The 19364-nt window shown below is 52.6% G+C and overlaps 1 protein-coding gene across 1 annotated transcript in view; it reads left to right on the forward strand.

Annotated features, from left to right (window-relative positions):
- Positions 1 to 19364, forward strand: part of MSI2 (musashi RNA binding protein 2) — a 382942-nt gene that overhangs the window by 314873 nt on the left and 48705 nt on the right. Inside the window, exon 8 of the mRNA XM_032429243.1 lies at positions 10155 to 10269. Within this exon, the coding sequence (XP_032285134.1) occupies positions 10155 to 10269 (115 nt within the window). The remainder of the gene's footprint in view (positions 1 to 10154; positions 10270 to 19364) is intronic.

Below are 19364 nucleotides of genomic sequence, written 5' to 3' on the forward strand. Positions count from 1 at the left end.
CAAAGCCTGGTGAGCTCTCAGGCTTGCCACCTTCAGCCCAGGGCACACCTGGGGGATTCACCCGCAAAACAGGGGCTTTTGGGGGTGCCAGGGGCAGGAGGATGAGAGAGCAGGAGAGTCCTGGGTTGGCCTCTCGGGCTGTGGTGCTGGGCCAGATGGTCCACGGAGGCCCCAGCTAGGGTTGGCATAGGGTGCTGCCACCTGGCAGGGGTGCCCCAGGAGTGGGCACGCATCCCCTCCCTTGGGCCACTCCTCCGCAGCCCGGAGACTGACGACTAAGAGCTGATCGGGAACCAGCCCGAAAGTGGGGGGCAGGGGCTGGGTGATGTGGGTGGATTTAACTAGGCTTCTGTGTTCACCACCCTATTTGCAGCATCCTCCTTACTCGTAAGCTAATTTTAGCCATCCATTCTGCTTCTGTTACCATTTATAAAATGAGAATGTCAAATGCAATATTAAACAAGTAGGATGAAGGCAAAAAAGGAAATGCCAGAGAGGCACTTAATAAATGAACCTCGTGTTTACGAGCGAGAGGGAGGTCCTGCGCCCCCCACCCCTGCATCAGGCATGCACATGTTTGTGTACGGGCTGTGTTCCTGCGGGTGGAGGGATTTGCGTGCCGAGGGAGGAGGGCATGGGGAGGCTGGGTGTTGGGTGGTGAACGGTGCTCTTCAGGCAGAAGTAATGTGGCCGGCAGGGAGGTTGCCTGAGTTCTGGCTCCTTCACCCTTCATCTGTCCTCTGGGAAGGTCACTGCAGGGGGCCTGGGGAGGGCGGGGTCCTTCATTATCTTGGTGTCCAGCTCCTCCGGACTTTCCCACACATGCTGCTCCCTACACACCGCCCACGGGGTGGGGGTCCACAGGGGGCGTGGAGACCCCTGGAAGAATCTGCACCCCTTCTCTGGGGCCTCTTCTTCCTTTGACTCCACCCAGCAGCCCTGCCCAACTTCCCAGGCACGTGCAAGCTAATGCTCGGCTGCCCCCCCCCCTTTTTTTTTCTTTCTCTCTTTCTCTTTTAAATAGAGAAATTAGGTTGGGCTTGGTGCAGAGTCTCTGGCAAAGCCCACCCTCGGGTACGCACCCAGCCTTGTGGCCGCGTTTGGGCACCTGCTGAAGGCATAGGTTTCCTTTCACTTTGAAATGCCCTTGCAGGTTCCCAGAAATAGAGAGCAGCTGCTACTGCGACCATCAGCTTTTTCCCCAAATAGTGCAGCCCGCAAAGCTCCTTTTGCGCACCTTGCTGATGAAAGCAGGAAGACGGGGCCCTCCCCGGCCAGGAGGTGGGGCGGTCGGGGGAAAATCGGTGGCAGCATGTCTAGAGTCTGCTGGGCTGGGGGGGGTGGCAGCCCCCTTCTTCCTCTCTGCTCCCCAGGCTTTGGGACGGAAGCACAGATGCGAACCGGCTTTATCACCTTCAGGGACGTGCACCTAGGCTCCCGTGGGGAAGATTAAAGAGTGACCCAACCAACTTTATCCAGCACGAGCACTCACAGAATTAGCTGGTTGAATTTATTAGCGCAGTGCAGCCCTGGGGGGGCAGGCACCACTGTTAGTCTGTTTTACAGTTGAGAACATTGAGGCACAGAGAAGTCAGGCAGCTGGTGAGCGGAGCAGAGATGTAGAGCGAGGAGCTGGTGGAAAGGACAGCCCCCACCCTGAGATCGAGGCAGAGTGGGAGCCTGCAGTCACGGGGCGCGTGCCTCAGAGGGTGTTGGGGACCAGCTCCTCTGCTCTCCTTGCCCAGACGCTGGGCCCCTCTGAGGGAGAGCCACATCCTGTTGAATTCATCTCTGCGTCCACACCTAGCCCCTGCCTGCTAACTAGGAGGTGCTGATAGTATTGGTTTAGAACCTCCTTCACTTTGTCATTGTTGATTTTAATGAATCAGAGGTAACAGCAGATAAAATTAATTCTGGAACTAGGACTGAGGATGGCCTTGTGGAAGGAGTGGCATGGGAATCGGATAGAGGGCGGTGGGGAAGGGCTGTGAGGGCTGCACCTGCGTGGCCAGTGGCCCAGAGGTGGGGACGGGGGCTTTGAAGCAGGAGACCTAGGACTGAACCGTAGCTTGTCATTACCAGGCTGTGTGACCTTGCGCAAATCATTTCCTCGGAGCCTCCGTTTCCTTTCCTGTCGTAACTTCAGGGCTAATTAGGTCAAGGCAGAGGAAATGAGGAGTTGATTAATGATGGTGTGGAGAGCAGTGGGCATTCTCTGAGGACCTCTGTGTGCCAGGCCCTGGGCCTTACACGCGTGATGTGTATACGTCACCGTGCACGCATACTGTACGTGAGCTAGCGTATGCGTGCACACACGCACACACACCTGAGGGCTCGTGGCCATGCCTGGCATAGGAGGAGCGCTCCATAAATAATTTGTTCCTTCCTCCCTACAGTAATCCTGCTGACCGGGGAGATAGCGTCAAGATTACATGTCCTGTGGGACTCTCGGTGCTTCTCAGAAATGGGTCTGGGCCGTTTATAGCAAGCACGCGTCCTTGGAAGGTGGAGTTTCTGCTGGTGGCCTTTGCCTGTCTAAGCTGGCGTTTCCATCTCGTTTACCCAGTAGCTGCTTCTGCCAGAGACCCCATGGGAGGCTCCGTATCTGTGGGGACCCTTTTGCAGTAGGAGCAAGACAAGTTATCCTGTACAAGTGGGTCCTCTGGCACTTGGCCACAGGCTGGCCCCGTCTACGAGGACGGCACCTGATGGAGAGGTCTGGGACGGGAGAGGCGAGGGGATGGGACACAGAACTCCCTTCTGCTCACCTCCTGGTGCCCCCAGTGCCCAGCTGAGCGGCCTCCCTGAGGCCGCAGAGGCTGGAGGGCAGGTGCTGGCTGGGGGCAGCTATGGCAGGATGCTGAGGCGCCCTCCCCTGCTGGAGTCCCAGGCCGGGTCTTCCCAGCGCGGCTGCTGGGATTTCTGGGTGTGAGTGCCGCCCCTCCCATGGCGGCGCCCCAGGCCTGGCCCTCCTCCAGCGACACATGCCTGCTGGTCGTGACTCCATCCTGCCTCTGGCCGTGGACAAGTACCGCAGCTGGACGGAATGGGAACCCTGGACTGGACGTTAGAACCCAGAAGGGGCAACCCGACTCTCTGCAGGTTCCTCAGAGGGAGATGCCCAGCAGGTCCAACTCCAGCGTGAGCTCCACACTGAGGAGGACCGTGGTCCTGCCTTCCCTCCCCAGCCCTACCCCGCCTCTCCTCGCTGGGCTGTTTCTGTGCTTGTCACCTGCACCTTGCTACTCCATCAGCCTCCTTCTACAGCTCACTCAGCAGCTGGCGGGAGCAGGGCCAGCTTCCGGGATATGAGGCCCGTGTTCAGCAGAGCCCTCGCTGGGTTCGTGCTCTGCTGCCACCATCCCGGAACTCCTAGTAATGGCAGAATAAAGGGCCTCTCATCTTCATTTCATAGTGGCCTGCACGTTCTCGAGCACGTTCCATTGCTACCATGCTCTTGGGGCTGACTCCCGGTATGGTGCACAGGGCAGAACAGTAGGGACTCTGTTCTTCCCCCGAGTCGCTCGCCTTGTGTTTGTCTTCCTTGCTCTGTGGGTTCCTTGAGAGCAGGTCCCCTCTGAATCTTGGTTATGAACCTGTAAGAGCCCCAGGAAAGGTTCTGCCCTCCTAGCATCTCCAGAAAGGCTTACGCCTGGCAGACAGGGCAAGAGAGAACAGTGGGCAGGAGGGAGAACGGCGTAGCCACGGGAGAGCACGGCTGGTGTGCAGAGCCAGGTGTGGTTTCTGGGCTGTTGCTCAGTCCTCCTGTTTGACCAGAGAGAGCTGGGTAGCTGCCGGGCTCCAGGCAGGACCCCAAGTCTTTACACCAGAGTGGCGTCTCCCTGGAAAGTGCTTGGGGCCTATCGGCCAGAGGGGATGGACAGCTTGGGGCCTCAGAGCAGCAGTGTTGGCCTGGAATCCCCTAGAACCTGACTGGGGGGTGCGGGGGAGCTGCAGTTTGAGTCAGAGGAGAAGCTGATCTAGGGGCAAGACCAGGTCAGGCCTCTGTCTTTCAGGAAGCTCAACAAAAAGATGCTGCCCATGTGGACGCTCCCAGTCGCCCCCACCCCGCACCCACCTGCCTGGGAGTTCCCCTGCCCTTTGTTCCCCTCCCTTCACCAGCCAGTCAGTCTGGGCTGGCCTCTCTGAACAGCAGTGAATTTTACCCTTTGAGATGGGCCCCTCTCCCCCTGGAGGAGTAAAATCATGTCTAACTTGACCAGTTTGGGCTGAGAAGTGACGCCGCAAACCCTGGCCTCCAGGCCACACAGAGTCGCCTTGTCCTGGGTGGTAAATCAAGGCCACGGGCACCAGGCTTGGGTTTCCCCAGACTGAGGCTGGGGTGGTTTTCCTCCCGGCCCCGGGGCCATGTGCTGACTGGGGCTGTTTATGTAGAAACCAGGGAAAAACAAAAACCTTTTTCACTTCCCAGACCTTGGCACCGTCCTCAGACTTCCAGCCTCTTCCAAAAGGTGCCCGGCAGGGAGCTGGCCTCAGCAAGGGCTGTAGGCCAGTTGGGTGAGGGCGGCCACTCAGAGTAGCTGCAGGGAAGCCGTCCCCACAGAAAGTCCCTGTGCCTTCTCCAAAAGCCAATGCTAAGCACACACACACCCCTACCCCCAAGGAGAGGGTGTGGCGTGGGACTGGCTCCCCTGGCATGAGCCGTGGGGGCATCAGGCAGACCCGGCCTCAAACCAGCCTTAGCACACATGACCGGGCCTCCAGCCACAGCCGAGGTGTCTGACGTCCCTGGGCCTCAGCTTCCTGTCCTGGAAGATGGCTTTCTACCTCCAAAGGACATCATAGGGTCCACTGACACGAGGCTACAGATAAAAAGCATTGTATCTGTGTATAAGAAGATGTTTAGGAAATGTGTACCATCGTGTATATACCGTACTCTCAGAAGTTTCAGGAAAAAACGTACGTAGATACAGATAGGAATGTAGACATATAGAACTGTTCTTTGTACTATCCTTGCAACTCTTCTGCAAGTGTGGAATCATTTCTACAGAAAGAGTTAGAAACAGACCTCCTTGCTGAGTTGCTTTCGACTGTGATGGGCGGGGGCGCCCCACCTCGACAAGCAGCCGGTACAGAGGGTCAGAAACCGCACGTGCCAGCCCACGTCGGGCCTCTGGTTCATCCTCTGGAGGAGCACACTGCTGCCCTAACTGTCCTGTCGTTAAAGAGGCTTCAGCTAGATCATTCTTATTCCATAACTGCAGGCTACGGGGGAGCCACCCCCTCTCCTCCAGGGCCAGTGTGCCAAGCAAAGCAGCATATTTGAAGACAGAAAAATGAAAGCAAATCCCACCTACCTTTGGGGGGTTTGGCACGTCCTTGGCATTCGGCCCCTGGTGCGGGGTTGGCTTGTGGCTTTGCTAGCTGTGACACTTGAAATGGAGACTTCGTCTTCCTAATGTGAGCAGTTGGTCAGTCCCAGGTGGCCTCTGAGGATCCAAATGGAAGTTCCTACAAAATCTCTTGGCCCTCCAACCACACTGCTTTTTCCAGTTGCCATTGGAAGCCGTAGCCTTTCTGAGAAGCTGCTGAGGTGGGGGCTGAGCCATTGATGGAGGAGATTCAAGGACCAAGACTTGGAGATGTTCCTTCCTCAAAATCTGCCGCCACCCAGGACTGCCCTAGAGAAAGCACTTTGGGTGTGGGTGGTGCAGGGCGTTTACAGTAAATGGGGTTCTGTGGGGGCAGAGCTGAAACAGCTAGAGCAAGAGGCCTGGCCACCCAGAGGCCCACTGCTTCTGTTGACTATGGGAAGCCAGGCAAGCCTCTCCGGGGCTGCCCCCGTAGGGAGCTCCCAGGCCTGGGGCCCCATGCGGGAAGCAGGCCTCAGTGCCTGCCAGCCCAAGAACCCGGCCAGCCAGACGCCACGGACCTCCCAGGAGGAGGGCCTCCCACTGTCCTGTTGGCTCGCCGCTCTTCATCGATCTCGTGGGGTAGCTGGTGTCCGAGGCCAGCCCCGGCGCCCTCCGCCTCCCGGCATGCACACCCTGTGTGGTCCCCTCCCACAGCAAGTCTAGGCTGACCCAGCGTAAGCAACAGAACGTGATGGAAATGGCAGTGTGACTCTCGAGCCTAGGTGATGAGAAGCCTTGCAGCCTCTGCCTTGGTCTCATGGGATTCTCATGCAAGGACAGCCCCTCTCGGGACTCAGCCACCATGGTGTCCAGGGAGGGAGTGCTACATGGAGAAGCCAAGAAGGCGGTGCCTCCCCGTGGACGGTCCCCGCCAACCAGCCTCGACTGTCCACTGTGTGGGAGAAGGCACTCGAACCTCCAGCTGATCTGGGCTTTGTCTGGCTCCAGCTCCAGCCCCAGGCACCTCTGAGCACAACTACAGGAGAGACTGCAAGCAAGAGCCCCGCCGGGCCCAGGCAGCTCCCAGAAGCACAGGGAAGGATGGTCCATTGTTGCTCGGGGCCACGAAGTTTGGAAGTAGCCTGGTACACAGCAGTAGATAACGTGGCACGTCATGTGTGGCCACCTGACCTGAGTGTGTGACTGGAGCCGGGCAGATTTAGGCTGGTTTTACCCCTTTGGGTTCTGACTGTAACTGCTCGGTTCTCTAGCTTGCCGGGGGCCCAGTGGGAGGATAGTGGGGGTGCGGGGGTGACCCAAATGTGGTCTAACTCAAGAGGCTCCAGAGCCTGGCAGGCCCAGAAATGACAGGGAGCAGATTGACGTGAGTACTTGCCGTCATGTTAGGAGAACAAGACAGAACCTGTTCTTTCAACAGAATGAGAGCTCTGGAGGCTGGCCTTACTTATGTCGGCATCCCCCACAGCCTAGCCCTTGCCGGGCACGTGGAGTCCCTCAGCTTTGTTGGGTTAAGAAGACTGGGTCTCCACGACCCTGATGAGCATGTGCGTCAGTCCATGCTCTGTACGGGATGTCATAAGGAACCAGGGAAGTAGGGGCAAACCCTGATCCCTGTCCTGAGAACTCACAGTCTGATGGGGGAGGGGAGGCTTCTGCCAGTCTTGGTGGGGGTGGGGAGGGGGGAGTAGTTTTCACACTCAGGAAGCCCCGACCCCCTGCAAGGACTCAGGATAGGAGCAGAGATTAGCTCTTCCTCTTTCCCCTTTTGTGTGTTTTCAAAGGAGCTGGGGGCTGGGTGGGCAGGCCTCTTGGTTCTGAGAGATCTTTCGAGAAGCCTTCAGTGCAGGCCAGGCCAAGGCTCCCTGGTGCGGTGGCTACCTTTCCCTGTCACTCAAGTGCCCAGGACGTGGGGATCCCCCCCAAGAGTGCGTGTGCCACAGCCCCTGGCCTCGGGGAGCACTCACAGTTGACACAGCGGGCAGCTGACAGAACCCGCGCAGTGGGTGCTCCCCAAAACAGCACCAGCGAAGACAGAGCAGAATTAAACGGAGCTGCTAGCCCTATTCAGTGAGAGGAAGAGTAGGTGGGTTTGTTTAAAATACTCCCATTACAGTCAGTTAACCTTTATGTTCCCTAAATGAAAACTGTATAAACCTGAAATTTTCGTTGATCAGGTTGCCTAGGAACAGGCGGCAGGTTTTCATAAGACAATGCAGTAGATTGTCAGCGATAGGGCCATTAGGAAGTGAGCTGGTTAGCGGTATTATTCCAGATCCCGGTGTTGGCGTCAGGTAATGATCTGTCTGCCTCCGCAGAGCTCACCCATCTTCCCAGGCTCAGACAGGCTCCTGCAAATGAGCTTTCCCAGCCTGCCTCTGAGTCCCAGGGATAGTGTCTAGGAGCAAGCTGTCACCCCCGGCTTGGGAGGGAAATCTGAAAGAGCCAATTCTCATGAATTTCTTTCTTTTTAATCACCTTTCCCTACTACTGTTTGCAGCAGTAATACTCAGAGCAGAAAATTTGGCAAATAAACACCAGTAACAAAATGCACCATGGAAATGAAAGAACAAAGTCACTCTAAAGCGACTTTCGTATGTCTTTTTAATATTTTTCCCCTGTTTGGTATGCATATACACTTATTTTTCCACAGAGTCACTGTAATTTGCTTTTCTCACCCTTACATTTAGGGTGGCCAACCACCCTGATTTGCCCAGGACTGAGGGTTTCCCAATACCATTGCATCTTATTATCAGCATGCTTTTCTGAAGCTTCACAGCTTTCAGTAAGCCTGGGTGAACCAAACCTGGCTAACTAACTCCCTGTTCTTGGACACTTAGGATATTTCCTTAAAAAAAAAAAAAAAATCATAATTAACGTTTGTCACCACAGTAGCCTTATCCATATGTCCGTGCAGGATAAACTCCTGCAAGTAGCATTATTAGGTCAAATGATGTATATACTTGGATGGCTTTTGAAAGTTTTTGGGTTGCCCTCCCAAAAAATATGCACAAACTCCCACCCATCCTCCCCATACTCTCAGAGATTCTGACATCAAGGAATCCTGCCGTCGTGGTCAATCTGATAGGTGACAGTATGTCTCGTTTGGGGATGTCATACATGACGTGTGATACAAAAGATACGTGTCATTATTAGTCATTTGTGAATTGCTTGTTCATGTCCTTCACCCATTTTCACTTCAGTATGCTCGTCTCTTTCTTTTATAACCTATAAAAACTTTGTATTACGCTTATCAGGCATGAACTTTGAGCCATTTTGTCCATGTTTTTAAAGCATGTGTGGTTCTTTAAAGAGCAAGAGCGAAGTGACACCTGCTACCTGGTGTCTCTGAAGGAAGAGTAGTTAACGTTTTAGGTAGTTAAAGCTTCTCTCAAGCCTTAAGCACTAAGCCCCAACACGGGGCCTGAACTCACGACCCTGAGATCAAGACCTGAGCTGAGATCAAAAGTCGGCTGCTTAACCGACTGAGCCACCCGGGTGCCCCTAACATATTTTTTTTTAATTGAAGATTTGGGATGAGAAGATTTGAGAGGTATCCATGTCTCCAAAATGGATAGCCCATGTAGGTCCCTTTAAAACAAAGTATAAGGCACACAATTTAACTTCTTCCTATCTCAGATACCCTGGGAATGATAGTAATTTTCCGTGTGATAGTGAGACTCTCGGCAGTGGTTGAGCTACGTGGAGTTTTGACTCCTAAACCACACAGCCCCTTTTTAAATACGGGACCTCATTCTTGCCCTTCCCACCTCACTATCTGACTGTCATGCTGATTACTTTTTGCAACCATAAGCACTCCGGCCCTGCCCCACGGCATCCTATCTCCATCAGCGATGGGGCGGATTACCAGCCAACGCTGCATGTTAGGTTTATCTGTAAACTAAAAGCAAGTAAGCACCGAGCAGGGGTGTGAGACACATACTCCTAAGAACGGCGTAGGCACTGTCGAGGGCAACAGTTTTACTTCTTTCCTGGAGCTTGTATTATCTATCATTAAGGCTGGGAAGTAAGTGACTTATGGGTTGTGTGAGCAGAATAGGATTAAAAAATTTAGGAAGCAGAAGGGAAACAGGAAAGATTAGCAACCACTCGAAGACGTAGCTGCAGAACGAGAAACCGGTAATCCAGATGGACAGAAGCAGTGTTTAATGTTATTACTTCTCCCGGGAGCCTGCTGGGGCGGCTTTTCTGGAGACCGTGGCATCGCCAAGCTAGAGATTTGAAAACTCCGGCTTCCAGGCCTGCCCCTGCTGGGCTGTGGCTTACAGCACATTACACACGCCTTCTGACGTTCCGTTTTGTCATCTGTGAAATGGAGCTAAAGCTAACTGGCCTGTCTGTTTAATAAGAAATGGAATCAGGTGGCCTGATGTGAAGAGTCAGGGGCGCAAAGGCATCTGTAAACCTGTAAGGGACCAAACGAGCAGGAGGGATTATTACTACTGCTGTTGTTTTTCTTCACAGACACACCCGGCAGCCCCATCTGCCTCCTCACCTCCCAGGCCTTCTGCGCACGCTCCAGTCTGAGCTCCCGACCCAAGCACGTGTGTCTTCAGCCCACGTCCTTGTCACCCCTCCAAACCCAATTTCATCCTTGTCGGTTTTTCCAGAGCAGGATTTGCAACAAATGGCGTGTTTTCTTAAATATTTGTTTTGCAGGCCATTTGCTTGGCATGGCTATATTTACAGTGAATAAGGAGCAAGGCTAAAAATACCTTCACGGGTAACCAGATCAGTTCTGCATTTGACATTTACGTGGCATTCATTTGCATCTCATTTGTTCGCCTTTCTGTTGAACAGGTAGAATGTAAGAAAGCTCAGCCTAAGGAAGTCATGTTCCCACCGGGGACAAGAGGCCGGGCCCGGGGACTGCCTTACACCATGGACGCGTTCATGCTTGGCATGGGAATGCTAGGTGAGTCTGGGTGGGACCCTGGGGACACTGCAGAGCTACCATGCACTGGGGGCTACGGAGGCTTAGACACCCAACTGAGTCACCTACCAGTTGGGCAAACTGCCTTTCTGAGTCTCAGATGATAAGCCCCTTTGCAAGGTAGTTGTGACCATTACAAAGATAGATAGATAGATAGATAGATAGATAGATAGATAGATAGATAGATAGATAATCATCTTGTCCCATGCCTGGCTCATAGGGGTACTTGATATTATTTTATCTCCTCTCCACTCCCTTCTTCGGAAGGAGAAAAAGGCAGCCCTCTGCCTCATACCTCTCTACTGGTAGGGTGTTCTGAAAAACCTGAGGACTCCTGACTAGCTTCACGCATGTGGGCTGAGGCTCCATTTTCTAAAACTTGGGAGAGGAGAGGAAGTGAAGAGGGTGGGCTATAATCCTGTCTGTTTAAATGATTAACATTTTTCTCTCGGGATATCAGAATTTGCATTTAAATGGATGTTTTAAATGGCCTGTTTTACTCTTTATTTGCCAAAAAAAAAAAAAAAAATGATGATGAAAGACAAAGTGTGTTTTGTTCTGACGAAAAATGATCTCTCCTGGCTTTTAGAGAAATTAAGTTACATATTATGCCCCTTCCTTAAAGGTATCTCTGTCCGTCCCGCGTAGATAATTGAAAATCTTGCCACTGAAATGGCATGAAAAATGGAGAAAGCAGAGAAGAGGCGTAATGGTGTGGGTCGCAACAATAATTAGAAATTTCAAGGCGAGAGAGCGGTATTTTAGTGCGAGTTATTGTGTGTCGGGAAAATACTAATTAAATGGGATAAATGGTAGTTAATGGTAAAATTCCATTCAGGCACATGATCTGTCTGGTTTTAATGGATTTTCATTCGGTTTGGCGATGAGTCCCCCTTCTATATTGTTTGATAAGCTCTTTATGTATTTTCAGATTCGCAGTTCTTTAAATCATTCCTGGCTCCATTTGAAATGTATGAAACTTTTCTTGGTGTTACACATTCTTAAAAAGAATTGTATCTATTTTGTCTAAGGAAATAACAAGGGCCAGTAAAGTTAGTTTGAGGAACTTTGAGAAATGGAAAGAGATGCCACGAGAATCCTAAAAGTGGCAGAAATATTACTTCTTCTCGAATTAATGTTTTAGGTTTAATTGAGTTTCATTGGAAATTCCTATTTACTTCTTTAAGCATTGGCCAAATGATTCTAACGCTGATCTGGAAGCAGAAACACATGAGAATAGATAAGAAAATGTTTTCAAAAGAAAAAGGAGAAAAGACTAGTTTGACCAGATAGCAGAACACAGCACAAAGCTATAGTAATGAAATAGTGTGGTATATAGGAATGCACCTGTTGAGAGAAAAAGTGAAAGCACCTAAACTAAACGTATTTCTGTGTAAGAGTGTAATTATTATAAAGAAGTTACTTTTAAAAATCAGTGGGAGGGTGTCCGACTCTTAATTTCGGCTCAGGTCATGATCTCAGGGTCGTGAGATCGAGCCCCACGTCGGGCTCTGCACTGAGCGTGGAGCCTGCTTGAGATTCTCTCTCTCCCTCTCCCCCTCCCCCCACCCCTGCTCATGCTCTCTCTAATAAAATAAAATAAATAAAAATCAGTGGGAATTATCTCCTGATTGACTATGAGACACTTGTCTACCCCTTGCTTCAAAAGTAATTTGTATGTGGTCTTTACCATATGGTGTATACCAAGAGAAGTTCCAAATTAATTAATAGTTGTAAATTCTAAAATCAAATCTTAAGAGAGTTGCCTCCTGCCAGTTTTTGGAGTCTTGAATTTTAAACGGTGAGTATGAAGGCCCTGGGGCATAAAATGGGAACCTTCTTAGGATCAGATCTTCAGGAAGTGCCGCTGCCTTTCGCAGTTATCTAACTTGATGCCCTTGGCAGGCTGGGAGGAATGACCTGTTTTCTTCAGGGGGAAGCAGAGGTATACAGCGAAGCCAGCTCATTCATGTCAGTTGCCAGAGAGCACAGGTGCAGCAGTTCTGTTTGCCCCAGACTGCAAGCAAGGGCCAGGGGCCCACATCTCTACAGACACCCAAGCTCAGATCCCTGAACAGAGGGCACCCAGTGGTTTCATAATGGGAGCCAAGGCAGGGAGGCTTTGTTGAATGCAGGAGGTGCTCACCGGCAGTCGGCTTTGAGCACCTGCTGTGTGCGTGCCCCGCCCTGGGCTCGCACGGGGAGACAGTGCTTGACAAGGCAGATGTGGTCCCTGCCCTCTGGAGCTTGTGGTCTAGTGAGTGTGACAACAGCTAACAGTTAATCCTACAGATAGCTAGTTAGTCATAATAGAGTTTGGGGGTGCTTTAAGAGCACATCATGAAGAGTGGAAATTAGACTGAGGAATCAGGGAATACCTCCCTGAGGAGGTGACCTGTTCGCCATGCTAAGAAGGATGAGCAAGCTCAGAGTGATCCAGACAGGACTAGCCTTGGAAGGCGAGGATCCTAGTGGGGAACACTGAGAGCCCCCTGGCCTGGCTGAGGGGCCAGGTTCCTGCAGGGCGTGTGTGAGGAGGAGTGCTGGGCTCAGAGCCTCCAGGATGGGCTTTGACCCCGGCTGGTGGTAGGCAAACCCATGTGGTCCGTGTATTTCTCCAGGTGCCATCCGATTGGCTCCTGTTTATTGAGGGATGGATATGTGATGAATGGCAGGTGCTTACTCCTCTGCCCCCGCTTTTTCCCTGTCTCTCATGGTTGAAGTCATGACTTCTCTGAGCTGCAGTAAAGAAGTAATTGTTGGTTAAAAATGTTGTGGTGAATCTGTTAGTCCTTGAGTGATAACCTCTCCCAGGCCACCCCCTCCCACTGACAGCCCTGCTGCTTAAGGCTTTTGCCTTTGGCCCATGTAGCTCTGTTGAGACTGCCACCAGGCAGAACCCCCAGACCCCAGCCAGCCCCACTCATGTCACAGAGGCTTTCCTCCTCCTCCAGTCAAGCGGAGAGCCCTTGAGATGGAATTGATGGTGTCAGGCCAGCTTCCCCCAAGGTGGGGGCTATGTAAGCCAGTGGGGAGGGCTTGGGACTTCAGAACCAGGGGATCTGGACTCCTCGCCCCCTGAGCTGCATGACTTGGGATAAGTGCCAACAGCTCTGTCCTTCAGTTACCCCGTCCTTAGATAGGGATGTGGGACACTCTCACTTCATGGGGTTTTTGAGGATCAATGAAACCATCTCGGGCCTCGCCAGCACTGTATTTCGTCAAATCCAAGGTGCTGTGGGTGGTGAAATGCCTCTTTGTACAGACATTCAGAAAGAAAGATACAGATGCTGTTAATTAAACTGGACCAAGGCTTTCTTACCACAATGACTGTGAGATAGAGCTCCTTTCAGAGACGTTAAGATGTGAAAAAAATGTATGTCTTCCGATCAACAAAACACAATAGGATATACTCAAACTGGGAGCTCTTCTTAGTAAAGCCGTGGGAGCCCAAGGCATTCCCGCCTGAGCAAGTGCCCAACACCCTTCCACGGGGCATCCCTTCCTGCCAGCGGCCAGGAACACAGCCGGACCCGCAGGTGTGGCTTGTGCTGTGGCATCTGCTGCCTTCTCCGTTCAGACCCCTAGCCCAAGGAGTTGGATCATCTTTGAGTTTCTGTGATCTGTGCGCTGGGCTCCAGGCCTCATCAGCCGCCGGGCCTCCTGAGTCCCCAGCCACGGTGGTGAGGCCCTTCAGGCACCTGCTGAGACGGGCCTCCTGAGAGCTCCCAAAATATGCCCCCGGCCAGGAACCAGCTCAGCCCAAGGTCCAGGCAGAAGGGGTGAAGCGGGCATAGCACCCAGGGAACCCAACACACAGTCTCAAGGCCTGGCTGGCCTCTCACCTCCTCAGCCAGAGTGGAGACTCCTGACGCTGCCCTCGGCTTCTCCCATTGGCAGAGCCTGGCATCCTGGGCCTCTAGATACTCTGGGCGAGGAGAGTGCCATCTCCTATCCTGAGACCAAAGCCCTTGCTTCTTGCTTCTTCCTTCTAAAGTGGTCGCCCCGGGCGGCATCTGATCCTTTGCTAGGGTGGGGATGGCCTGACATGTCCCCACAAGTCACCTGGGTCACCCCGTCCGTGGTGCATATCTGTCCTGGAATCGCCACCATCACCCGTCACCTGTCCACGTCATCACCGCGATCATCATTAGCCATAGTTTGGTTGACGAACTCAGCGCAGAACAATGTTTGTTAAAAGTTCATTAATGAAATAAAGGTTTAGTGCTGTAAATTTTTGTTGTCGGAAGAGCAGAAAAATGTCTAACACTTGGACAGGTTTTTCGAAGTGAGACTATACACCATTAAAGCTTTTCAGTCCATTCTCACAACAAGTATTTCCCAAGCACCTGCTAAGGGCCAGGCACTGTTCTAAGCGCTGAGGATGCCTCAGAGCATCTCAGGGAGCTGACGTTCTAGTGAGACAGCAGGTAACGCTGGTCTGTAAATGACTTGGAAACTGTGAAACTAATTTTTAAATATCCCTTAAGATTTTCTCCATACTTTGGGGAGGTCTCGTCAAAGGGAGGCTGACGAGCATATAGTTACACAGTTATGTTTGCTTGATCTCTCTTGATGTGGCTGCATCCATCCTTGGGAGGAAACCTACAGCTGTTTTGGTTTTAGCTTTCACAGCCTTTGACAGAGTCGTAGAATAATCAGCCCACTTGGGAATTCCTTAAAAAAGAATGTAGGAGAGAAGAGGAGGGGGCCTCCTCAGACCAGCTCTCCCTGCCTTCGAGCTAGACAAAACGAAAATCAGCGAAGACCCTTGGAAAGGTCTTTTTGCAGCCCTTCAGACTTTGTTCTGCTCTCTCGTGCCCTAGACTCTCTTTTTCTTCATGAAAGTGGACTTAATAAAAGCAAATGTGATTATTATTGATATATTTAGTCCTTTTGGCCTACTCTGCCCTCAGCCACATAGTCCTACTGCCTCTAAACTGTCTTGGCCCAGCTGGGCACACACTACTGAACATGCTTGATACCACTGGTAGAGAAATACCTCACTGCTGAGGCCTTGAAGGAAAGCTTCACCCTGCAGGCCCGGAAATAGTGGGACTCTGTAGACCAGCTGAAGAAAGCCTGAGGCATTCTTACCAGTGCTCCTACTGAGAAGTCCCTGTGAAGTCTTGACCCAGTGTTTCCCGACACTAAACCCCTCTGAAATGAAAGCAAATAAAAAAAAAAAAAAAAAAATCAGCATCTAGAAGAGATGAGGATATGTGATCTGCTGGTATGCACTAACAGATCAAAAGGAGATGGGCTGATTGTAGAGCTGCATGTCTAGACTCATTTGTAATTTCAACGGGGATTTGTCTTTCCCCAAAGTACCTGTTGAGGTCATTCCCAAGGAGGTCTCCGTTTGTTCAGCTGTTTCCTGGTGGACAGAGGAAACTCAAAATTCAGCTCCTCACTTTCCTTCTAGGACAACACAGTACACCAGAACTTTCTGTGGTGGTAGAAGGGGCCTCTGTCTGCACTGCCCAAGATGGTAGCCACTAGCTAATGTGGCTACTGAGCATTTAAGATGTGGCTCATACTACTGAGGAAGTGGGGTTTTCATCGTAGTTTAGACTTAAATTTAAATTGGACAGCATAGGCCTGACGATGCTCCTACGGCTCAGAATGACTCTGGGGTCCGAGCATCTGGGTAGACTTTGGCCTTCCCGTCCCAGCCTGGGAGGGGCTCTGGGCACTAGGTGTTGCATCTGGATGCATCCCTCATGGAGCCAACATGGCGCCCCGGGCAGTGCTCTGCATACCACGTGGCATATATGTCACACTCTGGCAGGTCCCTGGATAAACAGCCCTTGTCTCTTGTCCTTTCAAGTCGGGGGCCTGGTGGGAGCAATTTTCCATGACTGAGTAGCTGAGTCACGGAGCCTGGGAGCGGATGAGTCATGCACCCACCTAGAATGCAGACATTTTTCAGGGTTAGAGCCAGCATCTCCTAGAGTTGGAGCAAGGATCGAGAACCACGATTCTGAGAACTCTGCCAGCAACCCCAAAAGGGGGCCCTGAAATGATCTGACTGGCAAATTCGAGTAGTTGTTTTCTGAGTTCCTTTTTTTTTTTTCCACAACGGAAAGCCAATCTGCCAGAAAGGTGGTCAGCCAGGCAGCAGGCTTAGTTTTTCCTTTAGTGACAAGAGATAATTACTGTGGGATTGATCAGGAGTCCAGAGTACTGGAGCACATAAATTGGGCAGTGGCCAGTGCGGGCGGGGCCCAGCTACTAATGGAAGCGGCGGCTGGGTCATCTCGCTGTAATATGGCTTGATGGAGCATCCACATCGGTCTGCTGTAATGTGCTATTGATATGCAGCCAGCCAATTTCCCTGTGTGGCTGGGGCTGGGAGCCGTTCGAGCAGAGCTGGGCTGCACAGCAGTAAATGAAGAGGAAAATTGAAGTAATGTTGTATTATAAATTTATGATTTCATCTGCCTGACCCAGAGGATGTTCGTGATGGGGGCTGGAGATCAGATACCCCACTCCAGCAGATGCCAAATTCTCGTCTTTGTTGTGCAGGAGACAATATCGACATGTCCAGGAAGATTGGGGTGAGGCCCCAAATTGGGGTGAACTTGACCATGCTTGTCTTCCTTCTTGTCGAAGACTGTCACATGTGCCAGGAAGAAAGTGGCCGGAGTCAGGGAGGGGCTGGGCGTCCCACCCCCTCTCCATCCCACCCGCCCCGAGGGAGGCTTGAAGGTGACACATGGGCCTACACTTCTGCTGTCAGATTAAAATATTCCAGACCCCTAGTGCTGAAGTTAGAAGCAAAGGAGTCATTTTTCACCAGGAAAGGCCCTAGGCAGCGGTGATTTGGCTGTTTGCATATAATCCGTTTATCAATAGTGTTGAAATAATGGTTTAAGAAATCTAGTCATGAAAGATCTGATTTGAGAGCGGGTGATTAATTCAGAAGAGAACTGAGCTGGCCAGCCATGAAATAAATACCAGGGAAGAAGCCAGTGTGCATGAGTCCACTTAAGACCTCTTGGGCTCCCCCCGTTCCTCTCCGTCCGTCTGTCCCTTTCTTTCCCCACCGGGGGGCCAGAGCTGAGCGTCACCCTTGGATAGCCTGCTCCTCGGCAGTCAGAGCAAAGCCGTGCGGTCATGCCGCTTGAGTGGGCGGCCCTGTGCCAGGGAGACCCCGGGCACCGGGAGATCAGCGCACCCGGAAGGAGCAGACGCAGGCCCCTTTTGACGTGGAAACGGGTCAGTCGGCCAGTGAGTTGTGACTGCACGTTTAGAAAGGCTCTGGCTAAACGGGAAGGGAAGGGAGCCACGGGGAGTCTCAGTCGAGAATGCTGTAAGGGACCCACAGAGCTTTGTACAGATGGCAAGACTCAAGCTGTCAGAGGACGAGGAAGAACCCCCCCCGCAGAGGTCATGGCCTTGGGACAGAGGCAAGCCTGGACCCCACGTCTCCTGACACCCACAAGAGCAAGCCTCTCTTCTCGGTCCGATGACAGATCCACTGGTCAAGCGGAGGCTATGACACAAACATGCATGGGCAGGTGAGGAAAGGTGGGTCCCATCTCTGGGCCTCTACGGCATATGAGCTCTGTGAACAGGCAGCAGGAAGACCTGCCAACACGAACGCACAATGCCCGAGGGCACCCGAGATGGAACTGCATGAATGATCCTTTTCCTTTAGCCCTCACCGCAGGTCAGAAAATGCCTGCGACGTACCCACGTGCACTCGGGACGCGGGTGATGAGACCCCAGAGCCCGTATTTGGGGGGTGTCCGTGGCTGTCTCGAGCTGCTGCCCTTGTGGCTGGAGCGCAGGAAGACTCTGACAGACCCCACCCATCAAAGCCACTCTCTACCAGCATCTTGGTGGCAAGCCACGGAAACAGCTCTGGCTGCTGCAAGCGAAAAAGGAGATGATTGGAAGGGGCTCGTCAGCTCACAGAGTTGCCAAGAAGGCTGGAGAATAGGCAGTAACTGGGGAGGTGGGTGGTCAGCCACAGCCGTGACCCAGGGACAACCTAGGAATGACCTGGTCGAGGGGGGTCCCCTGTTGCCACCACTGTGTGCTGGGCTCATGCTAAAGGCACCAGAATAAATTCTGAATCACTGTCTCCTCCTCTGCCCCATTAGCCTCAGCAGTGGATCCAAGGAGGACTTCCCTGGGCCAAACCCAGGTTCACAACCTGCTTTCCCGCTGCCTGGCTCAGAGAGAGCAGGAGGGGGCCCTCTTCTGCTTCCAGGATGGGAGGCAGGCCTCTCTCTAAGACTCAAACTCAGAGAAGGGGTTCAGGGACTGGGAAGAAACAACCACAAATATCCACCTCGGAGGTCAAAGCAAAAGTCCAGCTGTTGGTGGTGGTTGGCTGGTTGGTGATGGTGGTGGCGGGAGGTTGGCCGTGGAGGTATGTGAAGAGCATGAATGTACTGGAACTCCTACACACCGAGTGGATGGAGGCAGCGTGAGCCTGGTGGGATGGGAGCGGGGGGGGGGGACCCGTGGGTCCCCTGGGGCTGGCAGAATCAGTCCAAGAGGGCTACACACCGGCCTTCTCTGTCACCTGAGCCAAGAGGCAGGGACATAAATGGTGAAGTGGCCTGAGCGAGCACAATGCAGGGTTGAGAGCCAAGGGACTGCTCACTGGGGGTTTCATACTAGATCACAGAGGGCCACACCAGGAGCAGAACATGCCAGAGTTTCCTCATGCCTAGCCCAGCAGCCATTTCCACAGGCAGCCCACGGTTAACAGATCACCCCCTGGGTTATCTGTTGAGATCATGTGGAAAATATGCTCGCTGTGAAGCGCCTGCTAGTTACCATGTGTGGCGTGAGGCTTCTGGGTTTGGGCCATGCTTCCTGGAGCACATTTTAACCCAACCAGTCCCTCATGGTCGGGGGGAGGGGGGGCGCTTGGGAAGATGCTGGCACCCTGTGGAGTACCTGTGCTTGGACGCAGGCCCCCCGGGACCCTGCCTCCCCTGGGCCAGGGCTCATTAAGCACAGTGGCTTTCTAGAAGTGCAAGGTCAGCCCTGAGTTTTGCCCCACAACTCTGAGCCCTGAGTGCTCCCGCTTTGTCTGGTGCGGGCACCTCTGTCTG

Source organism: Phoca vitulina, unplaced genomic scaffold (genome assembly GCF_004348235.1).
Source record: "Phoca vitulina isolate PV1807 unplaced genomic scaffold, GSC_HSeal_1.0 scaffold40, whole genome shotgun sequence".
In the NCBI taxonomy this organism is placed as follows: Eukaryota; Metazoa; Chordata; class Mammalia; order Carnivora; family Phocidae; genus Phoca; species Phoca vitulina.